The sequence below is a fragment of the Telmatherina bonti genome (assembly GCF_933228915.1).
Source record: "Telmatherina bonti genome assembly, chromosome: 10".
Taxonomy (NCBI): Eukaryota; Metazoa; Chordata; class Actinopteri; order Atheriniformes; family Telmatherinidae; genus Telmatherina; species Telmatherina bonti.
In genome coordinates, this window is record NC_136628.1 from 42,077,043 (window position 1) to 42,092,096 (window position 15,054).

Consider the following 15,054-nt stretch of genomic DNA (forward strand, 5'->3'; position numbering starts at 1 on the left):
ACGACATCCAAAACATCCGACACGACATCCGACACGACATCCAAAACATCCGACACGACATCCAAAACATCCGACACGACATCCGACGCGACATCCAAAACATCCGACACGACATCCGACACGACATCCAAAACATCCGACACAACATCCGACACGACATCCGACACGACATCCAAAACATCCGACACGACATCCGACACATCCAAAACATCCGACACGACATCCGACACGACATCCGACGCGACATCCAAAACATCCGACACGACATCCGACACGACATCCAAAACATCCGACACAACATCCGACACGACATCCGACACGACATCCAAAACATCCGACACGACATCCGACACATCCAAAACATCCGACACGACATCCAAAACATCCGACACGACATCCGACGCGACATCCAAAACATCCGACACGACATCCAAAACATCCGACACGACATCCGACGCGACATCCAAAACATCCGACACGACATCCGACGCGACATCCAAAACATCCGACACGACATCCGACACGACATCCGACGTGACACCCAAAACATCCGACACAACATCCGACACGACATCCAAAACATCCGACACGACATCCGACGCGACATCCAAAACATCCGACACGACATCCAAAGCATCCGACACGACATCCAAAGCATCCGACACGACATCCAAAGCATCCGACACGACATCCGACGCGACATCCAAAACATCCGACGCGACATCCAAATCATCCGACACAACATCCGACACAACATCCGACGTGACACCCAAAACATCCGACACGACATCCGACGCGACATCCAAAACATCCGACACGGCATCCAGAACATCCGACACGACATCCGACGCGACATCCAAAACATCCGACACGACATCCAAAACATCAGGCACAACATCCGACACGACATCCAAAACATCCGACGCGACATCCAAAACATCCGACACGACATCCGACGCGACATCCAAAACATCCGACACAACATCCGACACGACATCCGACACGACATCCAAAACATCCGACACGACATCCAAAACATCCGACACGACATCCAAAACATCCGACACGACATCCGACACGACATCCAAAACATCCGACACGACATCCAAAACATCAGACGCGACATCCAAAACATCCGACGCGACATCCAAAACATCAGACACAACATCCGACGCGACATCCAAAACATCCGACACAACATCCGACGCGACATCCAAAACATCCGACACGACATCCGACACGACATCCAAAACATCCGACACGACATCCGACACGACATCCAAAACATCCGACACGACATCCAAAACATCCGACACGACATCCGACGCGACATCCAAAACATCCGACACGACATCCGACACATCCAAAACATCCGACACGACATCCAAAACATCCGACACGACATCCAAAACATCCGACACGACATCCAAAACATCAGGCACAACATCCGACACGACATCCAAAACATCAGACACATCAGACGCGACATCCAAAACATCCGACACGACATCCGACGTGACATCCAAAACATCCGACACGACATCCGACGTGACATCCAAAACATCCGACGTGACATCCAAAACATCCGACACGACATCCAAAACATCCGACGCGACATCCAAAACATCCGACACGACATCCGACGCGACATCCAAAACATCCGACACGACATCCAAAGCATCCGACACGACATCCGACGCGACATCCAAATCATCCGACACAACATCCAAATCATCCGACACGACATCCGACGTGACATCCAAAACATCCGACGCGACATCCGACGCGACATCCAAAACATCCGACACGACATCCGACGCGACATCCAAAACATCCGACACGGCATCCAAAACATCCGACGCGACATCCAAAACATCCGACACGACATCCAAAACATCAGACACAACATCCGACACGACATCCAAAACATCAGACACAACATCCGACACGACATCCACAACATCAGACACAACATCCGACACGACATCCAAAACATCAGACACAACATCCGACACGACATCCAAAACATCCGACACAACATCCAAAACATCCGACACGACATCCGACCCGACATCCAAAACATCCGACACGACATCCGACACGACATCCAAAACATCAGACACAACATCAGACGCGACATCCAAAACATCCGACACGACATCCAAAACATCCGACACGACATCCAAAACATCCGACACGACATCCAAAACATCCGACACGACATCCGACGTGACATCCAAAACATCCGACGCGACATCCAAAACATCCGACACGACATCCGACGCGACATCCAAAACATCCGACGCGACATCCAAAACATCCGACGCGACATCCAAAACATCCGACACGACATCCGACGTGACATCCAAAACATCCGACACGACATCCAAAACATCCGACACGACATCCGACACGACATCCGACGCGACATCCAAAACATCCGACACGACATCCAAAACATCCGACACGACATCCGACGCGACATCCAAATCATCCGACACGACATCCGACGTGACATCCAAAACATCCGACACGGCATCCAAAACATCAGACACAACATCCGACACGACATCCAAAACATCCGACACGACATCCAAAACATCCGACACAACATCCGACACAACATCCGACGCGACATCCAAAACATCCGACACGACATCCGACGTGACATCCAAAACATCCGACACGACATCCGACGCGACATCCAAAACATCCGACACGACATCCGACGCGACATCCAAAACATCCGACACGACATCCAAAACATCAGACACAACATCCGACACGACATCCAAAACATCAGACACAACATCCGACACGACATCCAAAACATCAGACACAACATCCGACACGACATCCAAAACATCAGACACAACATCCGACACGACATCCAAAACATCCGACACAACATCCAAAACATCCGACACGACATCCGACGCGACATCCAAAACATCCGACATGGCATCCAAAACATCCGACACAACATCCGACACGACATCCAAAACATCCGACACGACATCCGACACGACATCCAAAACATCCGACACGACATCCGACACGACATCCAAAACATCCGACACGACACCCGACACGACATCCAAAACATCCGACACGACATCCAAAACATCAGACACAACATCCGACGCGACATCCAAAACATCCGACACGACATCCAAAACATCCGACACGACATCCAAAACATCCGACACGACATCCGACGTGACATCCAAAACATCCGACACGACATCCGACGTGACATCCAAAACATCCGACACGACATCCAAAACATCCGACACGACATCCGACGCGACATCCAAAACATCCGACACGACATCCAAAACATCCGACGCGACATCCGACGCGACATCCAAAACATCCGACACGACATCCGACGTGACATCCAAATCATCCGACACGACATCCAAATCATCCGACACGACATCCGACGTGACATCCAAAACATCCGACGCGACATCCAAAACATCCGACACGACATCCGACGCGACATCCAAAACATCCGACGCGACATCCAAAACATCCGACACGGCATCCAAAACATCCGACACGACATCCGACGCGACATCCAAAACATCCGACACGACATCCAAAACATCCGACACGACATCCGACGCGACATCCAAAACATCCGACACGACATCCAAAACATCCGACACGACATCCGACGCGACATCCAAAACATCCGACACTACATCCAAAACATCACACAACATCCGACACGACATCCAAAACATCAGACACAACATCCGACACGACATCCAAAACATCCGACACTACATCCAAAACATCCGACACGACATCCAAAACATCCGACACGGCATCCAAAACATGACACAACATCCGACACGACATCCAAAACATCCGACACGACATCCAAAACATCCGACACGACATCCAAAACATCCGACACAACATCCGACGCGACATCCAAAACATCCGACACGACATCCGACGTGACATCCAAAACATCCGACACGACATCCAAAACATCCGACACGACATCCGACGCGACATCCAAAACATCCGACACGACATCCGACGCGACATCCAAAACATCCGACACGACATCCAAAACATCCGACACAACATCCAAAACATCCGACACGACATCCGACGCGACATCCAAAACATCCGACGCGACATCCAAAACATCCGACGCGACATCCAAAACATCCGACACGACATCCGACACGACATCCAAAACATCCGACGCGACATCCAAAACATCCGACGCGACATCCAAATCATCCGACACGACATCCAAATCATCCGACACGACATCCGACGTGACATCCAAAACATCCGACACGACATCCGACGCGACATCCAAAACATCCGACACGGCATCCAAAACATCCGACACGACATCCAAAACATCAGACACAACATCCAAAACATCAGACACAACATCCAAAACATCAGACACAACATCCGACACGACATCCAAAACATCAGACACAACATCCAAAACATCCGACACGACATCCGACACGACATCCAAAACATCCGACACAACATCCAAAACATCCGACACGACATCCGACGCGACATCCAAAACATCCGACACGGCATCCAAAACATCAGACACAACATCCGACACGACATCCAAAACATCCGACGCGACATCCAAAACATCCGACACGACATCCAAAACATCCGACACGACATCCAAAACATCCGACACGACATCCAGAACATCCGACACGACATCCGACGTGACATCCAAAACATCCGACACGACATCCGACGTGACATCCAAAACATCCGACACGACATCCGACGTGACATCCAAAACATCCGACGCGACATCCAAAACATCCGACACGACATCCAAAACATCCGACGTGACATCCAAAACATCCGACACGACATCCGACGTGACATCCAAAACATCCGACACGACATCCAAAACATCCGACGCGACATCCAAAACATCCGACACGACATCCGACGCGACATCCAAAACATCCGACACGACATCCGACGCGACATCCAAAACATCCGACACGACATCCAAATCATCCGACACAACATCCGACACGACATCCAAATCATCCGACACGACATCCGACGTGACATCCAAAACATCCGACACGACATCCGACGCGACATCCAATACATCCGACACGACATCCAAAACATGAGACACAACATCCGACGCGACATCCAAAACATCCGACGCGACATCCAAAACATCAGACACAACATCCGACGCGACATCCAAAACATCCGACGCGACATCCAATACATCCGACACGACATCCGACACGACATCCAAAACATCCGACGCGACATCCAAAACATCCGACGCGACATCCAAAACATCCGACACGGCATCCAATACATCCGACACGACATCCGAGGCGACATCCAAAACATCCGACGCGACATCCAAAACATCCGACACAACATCCAACACGACATCCAAAACATCCGACACGACATCCAAAACATCCGACGCGACATCCAATACATCCGACACGACATCCGACACGACATCCAAAACATCAGACACAACATCCGACGCGACATCCAAAACATCCGACGCGACATCCAAAACATCAGACACAACATCCGACGCGACATCCAAAACATCCGACGCGACATCCAAAACATCCGACGCGACATCCAAAACATCCGACGCGACATCCAATACATCCGACACGACATCCAAAACATCAGACACAACATCCGACACGACATCCAAAACATCCGACGCGACATCCAAAACATCCGACGCGACATCCAATACATCCGACACGACATCCAATACATCCGACACAACATCCGACGCGACATCCAAAACATCAGACACGACATCAGACGCGACATCCAAAACATCCGACGCGACATCCAAAACATCCGACACGACATCCGACGCGACATCCAAAACATCCGACACAACATCCGACGCGACATCTAAAACATCCAACGCGACATCCGTCACGACATCCGAGAGGACATCCGTCACAACATCCGAGAGGACATCCGTCACGACATCAGAGAGGACATCCGTCACGACATCCGAAACAACATTCCAACACAACATTCGAAACGACATCCGACATGACATCCAACGTGACATCTGGGACGACATCTGAGACGACATCTGACACAATGTGGTGCGTTCAGGGACGGGGAAGTGTATACAGACTGATGCATTGGGTCATCTGACTCAGTGTGGTGATGCGTTTAGGGGCGCGGTGTCATACACTCTGTCTTTAGGACGACAGGTACCTATTGATGCTGTCGTTCACCTTAGTGATACATTCCTGTTACCATGCCAACTGTCTGCTGACCAGAGTCCAGACTGAAGGTCTGAATGAAGAAATAAAACAAGAAACTGTTTGTATTTATTTACACTTCCATGATTTTTTTTATTCATTCTGGTGTGGTCCTGCTCTGCTTCTCATCCAGTCTTGATCTGTTTCTGTGACATTTTTATCTGATCTAGTTCTTGTCTGCTCTGGTCCAGTCAGAACTGACAGAAATCTGAAAAACTGAAGATGTAGACCAGTTTAGAACATAGCAATAGTTTGAGAGAAAGACTCTGGATGTAGACCCTGGGTCTGAATGTGGTTTCTTGGTCTAAATTTAGACCCCAGATCTGGATGTAGACCCTTGATGAGGTCTCCATAGCTGGTTAATGTTTGATCCTGTTGGATAAAAACGCTTCAAGTTGCTGAATAAGGTCCAGGCAAGCAGAAGACGTGTTGACAAGCTGGAGGACGTGGTCCAGTCCAGCACAGGACCAGGAGATAACCAGTATGAACCAGACGAAGAGCAGCTTCTAACAACACTGACAAAAGTCATCAAGATTTTTCCACAGCTCCGAGAGACACTGTCAGTAGCTGGTAAGTACATTTCCTCCCAGCAGATTTGTTTCTAACTGAAATAAAATTCTTTATTTTACGTCCATGTTCAGGTTCAGTCCAGTCTGTGTAGTTCCTCAACTGGCCTCTGAGGGACAGTGTTGTCATGTTTTCTAAAGCGTGACACGTGATTGTCATGTGTTTGCGTGTAAAGCTGAACTCCAGACGTGGTTCACTTAATGTGTGTGTAAAGAACGGTTTCCAGGTGGCTGATGCTGCTCCACCACCCTGTTGTTTGAAGCATAATCTCACTGGACTTGTTGAAGCTCTGAACCTTGGCATACGAGCATAGCATAGTTTCCTGTAGTGGAGAACACCTGGACGTGGAAGAATTTATTTACACCTCATGTTCCTGATGTTACAGTTTGCCCGGGGCTGTCCCCTGCTTCTCGGGGATGGGGGGGTCGGCCCTGCCGTGGGGGGGTTGGGCTGACCTGGACCTGCCGCTGCAGTGGGGGCGGGTCCGTGCCCTGGTGCCCGGCAGAGGGACCCGGGCCCAAGATAGTTCAGGATGGGGGGGTGCCTGTGTATATATGGGGTGTGTATGTGGGAGTGTGTTGAGGCATGTATGTGTGGGGGTGTAGGGGTGGGGGTTTTGGGGAGTGTGATAGTACATGATTGTGTGGGGGGGTTGGGGTGTGGATGAGGGAGTGGGTGGTGTGTGTGTGTGTGTGGGGGGGGGGGGGGGGGAGGGGTAAGGGCTTATGTGTGGGAAATCTGGTGTTAAATGCATGGGAGATAGGAGTGTGGATATAGAGGAGTGTGTATGGGGGGGTAGTGGTCCGTGTGTAGGGGGGAGTGGGGGGGGTACATGTGTATGTAGGTGTATAGGGGGGTGAAGGGTCATGATTAGGAAGGGGGGAGGACTTCAGTGAGAGAAGTGGGGAGTTGTGGTGGTTTGTTCTAGGGTAGGTAGAATGGGAAGGGGTGTTTTGTGGTGGGGGGGGGGGGGGGGGAGGGGGGGGGTGTAGGGTTTTGGAGGTGGACTAAACTTTTGGTCCTGATCTGTTAGAATGGGTGTGTATGTGTAGATGTGTGTGTAGGTGTGTGTGTATGTGTGTGTGTGCGTGTGTGTGTTTGTGTTTGTGTGTGTGTGTGTATGTGTGTGTGTGTGTGTGTGTATGTGTGTGTGTGTGTGTATGTGTGTGTGTGTGTGTGTGTGTGTGTGTGTGGTGTGGAGGGTCTTGGTGCTCGGGGAGCGCTGCTGGTCCACTGGGGTGCGGCCTGGCTGCCGCTCGGTGGCGGTCTGGGGATCCCGGCCCTCCGTCGGTGTGGGCTGGGCCCTCTGCCTGCGGGGGTGGGGGGTTGCTTCTGGGCTCTTGGGGCCGGGGGGCCCGCGCTCTGTCTGCCCTGGGTGGCCGGTGCCCGGCGGGGCCGGTCCTCGCTGGCCCGGGCCTGCTGGGGCCTGTTCCCCCTGACTGCGGGGGACTCTGGCTGGGACCCCCCCCCCCCCCCCGCCTCCTGGGTCGGTGCATGGCTGGCTCCGGGGGGGGGGGGCGGTTGGGGTCTGCGCCTGGGGGTGGCTGCCGATGGTCTGGGTCTCGGGGGTCCTCCTGGCGTGCCTCTTGCCTTTGTGTGGGAGGGGTCACACTGGCATGATCTTCTCTGAACACGTTCCACTCTGCATGTTCTGCATGTGACACAGTCACCGAGTCGTCTGCAGGTTTATTCACTAACAGCAGCTTGTTTTCTCATTTCTGTTTGTTTCTCATTTATATTTAACTTTTTACATTCATAGTTTAGTTACTATGATCTAAAGTTGGCTTGTATGTGTATGTATATGTGTTAATACTGGCAAGTGTGTATATGTTTGTACGTATGTATGTATGTGCATAGAGGTGTGTGTGTGTGTATATGTATGTATGTGTATATGTATAAGTGTACATATGTATGTATATATATATATATATATGTGTGTGTATGTATGCGTGTGTATGTGTGTGTGTATGTAAACATCTGTAGGTTGTTTTCTTTCTTTTTGTTTTTGGGTTATTTTTTTAGTTGTTTTTTTTCTCTCCCTTTATCTCTTTCACTTTTCTTATGAGGTGTTTCTTCTCCTTTCTCTTTCTGTCTTTTGTCTGTCCTCTCTGGTCCAGCAGTACAAACTCTACAATTCAGACAACAACGCAAAATAAATATAGAAATAAAATGAAAATTCAGAAAGTCAAGGGGATCATTATATCTATAAAGCTTCCCTTGCTCAGCAGAACATCCAGACCATCATTCTGCTGCCTAAACGCTGGACAAGACAAAAAAAACAAAAAAAAAAACAAGCTAAACTTTTTCTTAGGTAAAAAAAAAAAACCAAATGGAACTTTTTCTTGAGTAAAATACTAAACTGAACTTTTTCATAGGTTAAAAACCAAATGGAACTTTGACTTAGGTAAAAAAAAAAAAAAAAAAACCAAATGGAACTTTTTCTTTAGTAAAAAACCACACGGAACTTTTCCTTAGTTAAAAAAAAAACCAAACTGAACTTTTTTTTTTAGGTGAAAAAAAAACCAAACGGAACTTTTTTTTGTTAAAAAGAAACAAACAGAACTTTTTCTTTAATAAAAAACCAAACTGAACTTTTTCTTAGGTTGAAAAAAACAAACAGAACTTTTTCTTAGGTAAAAAAAACAAACGGGACTTTTTCTTAGGTAAAAAAAAAACAAAAAACTGAACTTTTTCTTTGGTTGAAAAAAAAAACTGAACTTTTTTTTCTTTAATAAAAAACCAAACTGAACTTTTTTTTCTTTAATAAAAAACCAAACTGAACTTTTTCTTTGGTGAAAAGAAAACAAACTGTACTTTTTTTTATGTAAAAAGAACCAAACGGAACTTTTTCTTTAGTAAAAAACCAAATGGAACTTTTTATTTTGTTAAAAAAAACAAACAGAACTTTTTTTTCTTTAATAAAAAACCAAACTGAACTTTTTCTTAGGTTAAAAAAAAACCAAAGGGAACTTTTTATTTGGTCAAAAAGACAAACAGAACTTTTTCTTAGGTACAAAACCAAACAGAACTTTGTTTAAGTAAAAAAAAAAACAAAACCAAACTGAACTTCTTTTATGTAAAAAAAAAAAAAAAAAAAAACGAAAGGGAACTTTTTCTTTAATAAAAAACCAAATTGAACTTTGACTAAGGTAAAAAAAAAAACAAATGGAACTTTTTATTTGGTAAAAAAGACAAACAGAACTTTTTCTTTTAGGTAAAAACCCAACTGAACTTTCTCTTAGGTAAAAAAATAAACCAAACCGAACTTTTTCTTAGGTAAAAAAAAAAAAAAAACGGAACTTTTTTTATGAAAAAAAAAAAAACAAATGCAACTTTTTCTTAGATACAAAATCAAACTGAACTTCTTTTAGGTAAAAAAAACAAAATCAAACTGAACTTCTTTTAGGTAAAAACTTTTTATTTGGCACAAAAACCAAACGGAACTTTTTGCTTCCTGTGTGTCCTTCAATACTAAAACCACAAGCAGAAAAGAGGAAAATAAACCTGAAACAACAAAGGTAGGTTAGGAGATGCGATGCTTCACTTGGGGCAGTTTTTCTCAGCTGAACTGCTCCCCCCCCTCACTAGAGGACGAGGAGCAACTGGAAGTGATGGCTGGGACAGAGGCCACGCTGATGGGGACGATCCTCTCCTTCCCATCTGGCAACGCTCTCCCCCGAGACACCCAGATCTGCAGCCGGCCGTCCACCAGGGAGCAGGTCTCTGGGTTGACACCATCCGGCAGGTCCAGGTCCTGCTTGAACTCCTGGCAGCTGTAGGAGGAGAACCCCCTCCCATCGTCCTGCTTCGTCTCCGTCCTGCCGCTCACCCTCAGCTTCCTGCCCACCTGTTTGACTGACAACTCGCCTGGTGTGAAGTCCTTGGTGTCCAGGCTGAGAACGAAGACGCCGGTGTCTGTCTCTAGCTCCCGGAAGGCGGCTGTGGAGGACAGAGGGTTGTCCATTTCCTGGAACAGCTTCTGCTGCAGCCTCTCCATGTTGCGCCTTACTTCCTGGAAGTGGAGCATCATCTCCTGCTCCATGTGGTAAAAGAAGGGCCGGGTCTCGGGCCAGAGGCTGTGGACGGGCCAGCGCCAGTCCAGGGGAGACCTGCCGCTGACGGGGGACGGCAGGAAGACGCTGGGACGCAACATCCTGCTTTTCAGGTGTTCTGCTTTGGTGTGGAGTGTGTGTCTGATGTGCCCCCCCCCCCCAGCTGGTTTTATACCCCAGCAGCACCACGCCTGTCCGGCCGGACTGTTCCACATGGAAAGTTCCAGCAGCATTCCTGATGTGTGTGTGTGAGTGTGTTCAGCAGCTTTATAAAGACGTGACGAGTCCTGCAGCAGAAATAGAACAAAGCTGAGACTGTCGGCATGCAGCAGCTGAACTCGCACCAACCCTGCTTCCTAAAGGACCAGTCCAGAGACCAGTTCACAACCAGACCAGCTCCAGCTTGCTCGTCACTGTGGCCGCCATCTTGCCAAGTGAGGAAAGATGACTGGTCTAGTCGGAGCGTCGCTGGAAGAGCCTGACAGCTTTGTGATTACGTCTTTATATGATGGCTTCTGTCAGGAATGTTCTCCATGTGAACCGACTGCGAATCCTCTCAGACGCTTCGTTCGGAATGACGTGGATACGTGGAATAGTGACATCAACAAACCTGAACGTTCATCGTGGTTGCCTAAACAACTATTTGTTCATCTCAGAAATGACCTCAATCATCTTTTTTGTCCCGTTTGAGCATGTGCAGCAGCTCCTGACCAGCTGCCACAACAAACTGTCCATGTTTAAGGAGTCGGCGTCAATAACAGCACAACTTGTGTTGCTGATGCGAGTTATGAGGGGCAACTTTATTAAAACACACTATCAATTTAGTTGCTTTTAAAGTGCCACAATGTACAGAGTTAAAACTTAAACCAGAATAAATAACATTCAAGTGGACAATGAAAATGTAAAATACTAAGACGAAAAGTAAAATAATTCGTCAACTCAAAGCAATTGAAATAAAATCAGATTAAAAAAAAAAAAAAAGTCAACTTATCATTGAATCCAAAAAGCCGAGATTTACACCAGATACTGCGGAGGACGCTCACTCCACAGTGTAGGTCTGCCTCTGCAAAGGCCCGCTTCCATCAGAGCTTCCGGTTAGTTCTGGTACTGTCAGGAGAAGTTGGTCAGTCAGACATGAGAGGGAGCTCAGAGAGGTGCAGCACTGTTCAAACATTTAAAAACAAATAAAAGCAACTTAAAAATGAAGTGCACAGACAGCCAGTGAAGAGATTAAACTCTGCTCATATATACATGTGCCAGTTCAAAGACATGCTTTCTGTACAAGCTGCAGTCGAGATAAAGACGACTGACTCACTCTGAGATAAGGAGCGTTGCAGTAATCCACCAGGGTCGTTACGAAGGCATGAAGTACTGCTTCAAAGTGCCGTTCTGTCAGCTGCCTCAGATAAAACACCACCACCTCTTTTTTCAGGTAATTTACATGAAGAAAATTCAGTGTCATCCAAGATTTAATATCCTTCACTCATGTTAGGAGATAACTGACAGAAGGCGCATCGTTCTCTTTAAGGAGAAGCTAAATCTGGTGGTTGTCTGCATAACGATGAAAGGAGACGCCTTTTCTCCTGAGAACTAAGGCTAAAGGGAGAAAATATAAAGAAAACAGAACTGGGCCCAGAATGGAACCCTGTGGCACTCCATGGCTGTGTGTCAATTCAGGATCTGCAGACCTCCAAGTACTGATCTGTTGGCTGCATATGTCATGACGCCCAATGCTGTCCCAATTCAAAGGCTTCTCCCAGTCCTCCCAATCCTCCCAGTCCTCTCTCCCAGTCCTCCCAATCCTCCCAGTCCTCTCTCCCAGTCCTCCCAATCCTCCCAGTCCTCTCTCCCAGTCCTCCCAATCCTCCCAGTCCTCTCTCCCAGTCCTCCCAATCCTCCCAGTCCTCTCTCCCAGTCCTCCCTCCCAGTCCTCCCAATCCTCCCAGTCCTCTCTCCCAGTCCTCCCAATCCTCCCAGTCCTCCCAATCCTCCCAGTCCTCCCAATCCTCCCAGTCCTCTCTCCCAGTCCTCCCTCCCAGTCCTCCCAATCCTCCCAGTCCTCTCTCCCAGTCCTCCCAATCCTCCCAGTCCTCTCTCCCAGTCCTCCCAATCCTCCCAGTCCTCTCTCCCAGTCCTCCCTCCCAGTCCTCCCAATCCTCCCAGTCCTCTCTCCCAGTCCTCCCAATCCTCCCAGTCCTCCCAATCCTCCCAGTCCTCTCTCCCAGTCCTCCCAATCCTCCCAGTCCTCTCTCCCAGTCCTCCCAATACTCCCAGTCCTCCCAATCCTCCCAGTCCTCCCTCCCAGTCCTCCCAATCCTCCCAGTCCTCTCTCCCAGTCCTCCCTCCCAGTCCTCCCAATCCTCCCAGTCCTCTCTCCCAGTCCTCCCAATCCTCCCAGTCCTCCCTCCCAGTCCTCCCAATCCTCCCAGTCCTCCCTCCCAGTCCTCCCAATCCTCCCAGTCCTCTCTCCCAGTCCTCCCAATCCTCCCAGTCCTCTCTCCCAGTCCTCCCAATCCTCCCAGTCCTCCCAATCCTCCCAGTCCTCCCTCCCAGTCCTCCCAATCCTCCCAGTCCTCCCTCCCAGTCCTCCCAATCCTCCCAGTCCTCCCTCCCAGTCCTCCCTCCCAGTCCTCCCTCCCAGTCCTCCCTCCCAGTCCTCCCAATCCTCCCAGTCCTCTCTCCCAGTCCTCCCTCCCAGTCCTCCCAATCCTCCCAGTCCTCTCTCCCAGTCCTCCCAATCCTCCCAGTCCTCCCTCCCAGTCCTCCCAATCCTCCCAGTCCTCCCTCCCAGTCCTCCCAATCCTCCCAGTCCTCTCTCCCAGTCCTCCCAATCCTCCCAGTCCTCTCTCCCAGTCCTCCCAATCCTCCCAGTCCTCCCAATCCTCCCAGTCCTCCCTCCCAGTCCTCCCAATCCTCCCAGTCCTCCCTCCCAGTCCTCCCAATCCTCCCAGTCCTCTCTCCCAGTCCTCCCAATCCTCCCAGTCCTCTCTCCCAGTCCTCCCAATCCTCCCAGTCCTCCCAATCCTCCCAGTCCTCCCTCCCAGTCCTCCCAATCCTCCCAGTCCTCCCTCCCAGTCCTCCCAATCCTCCCAGTCCTCTCTCCCAGTCCTCCCAATCCTCCCAGTCCTCCCTCCCAGTCCTCCCAATCCTCCCAGTCCTCCCTCCCAGTCCTCCCAATCCTCCCAGTCCTCTCTCCCAGTCCTCTCTCCCAGTCCTCCCAATCCTCCCAGTCCTCCCTCCCTGTTGTCCCTCCCAGTCCTCCCTCCCAGTCCTCCCTCCCAGTCCTCCCAATCTTCTCTCCCAGTCCGCCCCTTCGTCTGGCTCCAGATCAGCTTAAAACGAAGGCGACCAGAGATTCATCCTAAGCGCCCTCTCCTATCCCAGAATTCATTGCTCTCCTGATAGAACAGAATGAGCAGCAGAGCGCCGGTGTAGGTACCACACCAGCCAGACCGTTTATTTATTTATTATTATGTATAAACACACATATTTGTCCCAGCAGACAAGCTGGGAGGACATTGTGTCCAATAACCACAATGGATTTCATTCCAGTCGTCCTCACATGTCTTCGTCCCCTTTTATTAAAGAAAAGACTGAATTTATTCCAGTCACTCAGATAACTGGAGACTGGAATAAGGAACAATAATTAAACATGTTAAATTATAATCCAGTCATATAAGACACTGTCATTTAATGAGTTAAAGAAATAAACAAACAAACGTGTCCTGGACAAATCAGAGCATTTTACTGATGAACAGGGGGACAAAATACCTGTCAACAGGTGCAGAAGTCTGACTGGGAGGAACAGAAAACACCTGACTGGACTGGAAACATCACAGGATTCTTCTACTAAATATTAGTTTATGACTGATGGAACATTTATTATCATGTTTGTTTGCTTTGTAAAAAATCTTTCTGTTGAACCAGAATTAGAAAATAATGTCATGATTTTCATCAAACTTTTATTTATTCTGACTTTAGTCAGTTTCATCTTATTTCCCAGGCAGCAGTTTCCTCCTTCTTTGATGGGAGGGTATGAATACATATAAAGCCTGACTGAAAATTCTGACGAACATCATGCTCCTGTAGGTGTAGAGTTATCTGGTTATAAACGATTCTTTCCAAGGCCTTAG

At 48.7% G+C, this 15,054-nt stretch overlaps 1 protein-coding gene across 1 annotated transcript; it reads right to left on the reverse strand.

The window, feature by feature from the left end:
* Nucleotides 1-10,272: 10,272 nt before the first annotated feature.
* On the reverse strand, nt 10,273-11,044 carry LOC306761799 (heat shock protein beta-11-like). Its single transcript, XM_079248085.1, has one exon. The coding sequence runs from the start codon at nt 11,020-11,022 to the stop codon at nt 10,429-10,431; it is 594 nt and encodes a 197-aa protein (XP_079104211.1). The 5' UTR covers nt 11,023-11,044; the 3' UTR covers nt 10,273-10,428.
* Nucleotides 11,045-15,054: the final 4,010 nt, after the last annotated feature.

Excerpts from the sequence above, each read along its gene's own strand:
- LOC306761799 (XM_079248085.1), bottom strand. The coding sequence starts at position 11,022 with ATGTTGCGTCCCAGCGTCTTCCTGCCGTCCCCCGTCAGCGGCAGGTCT.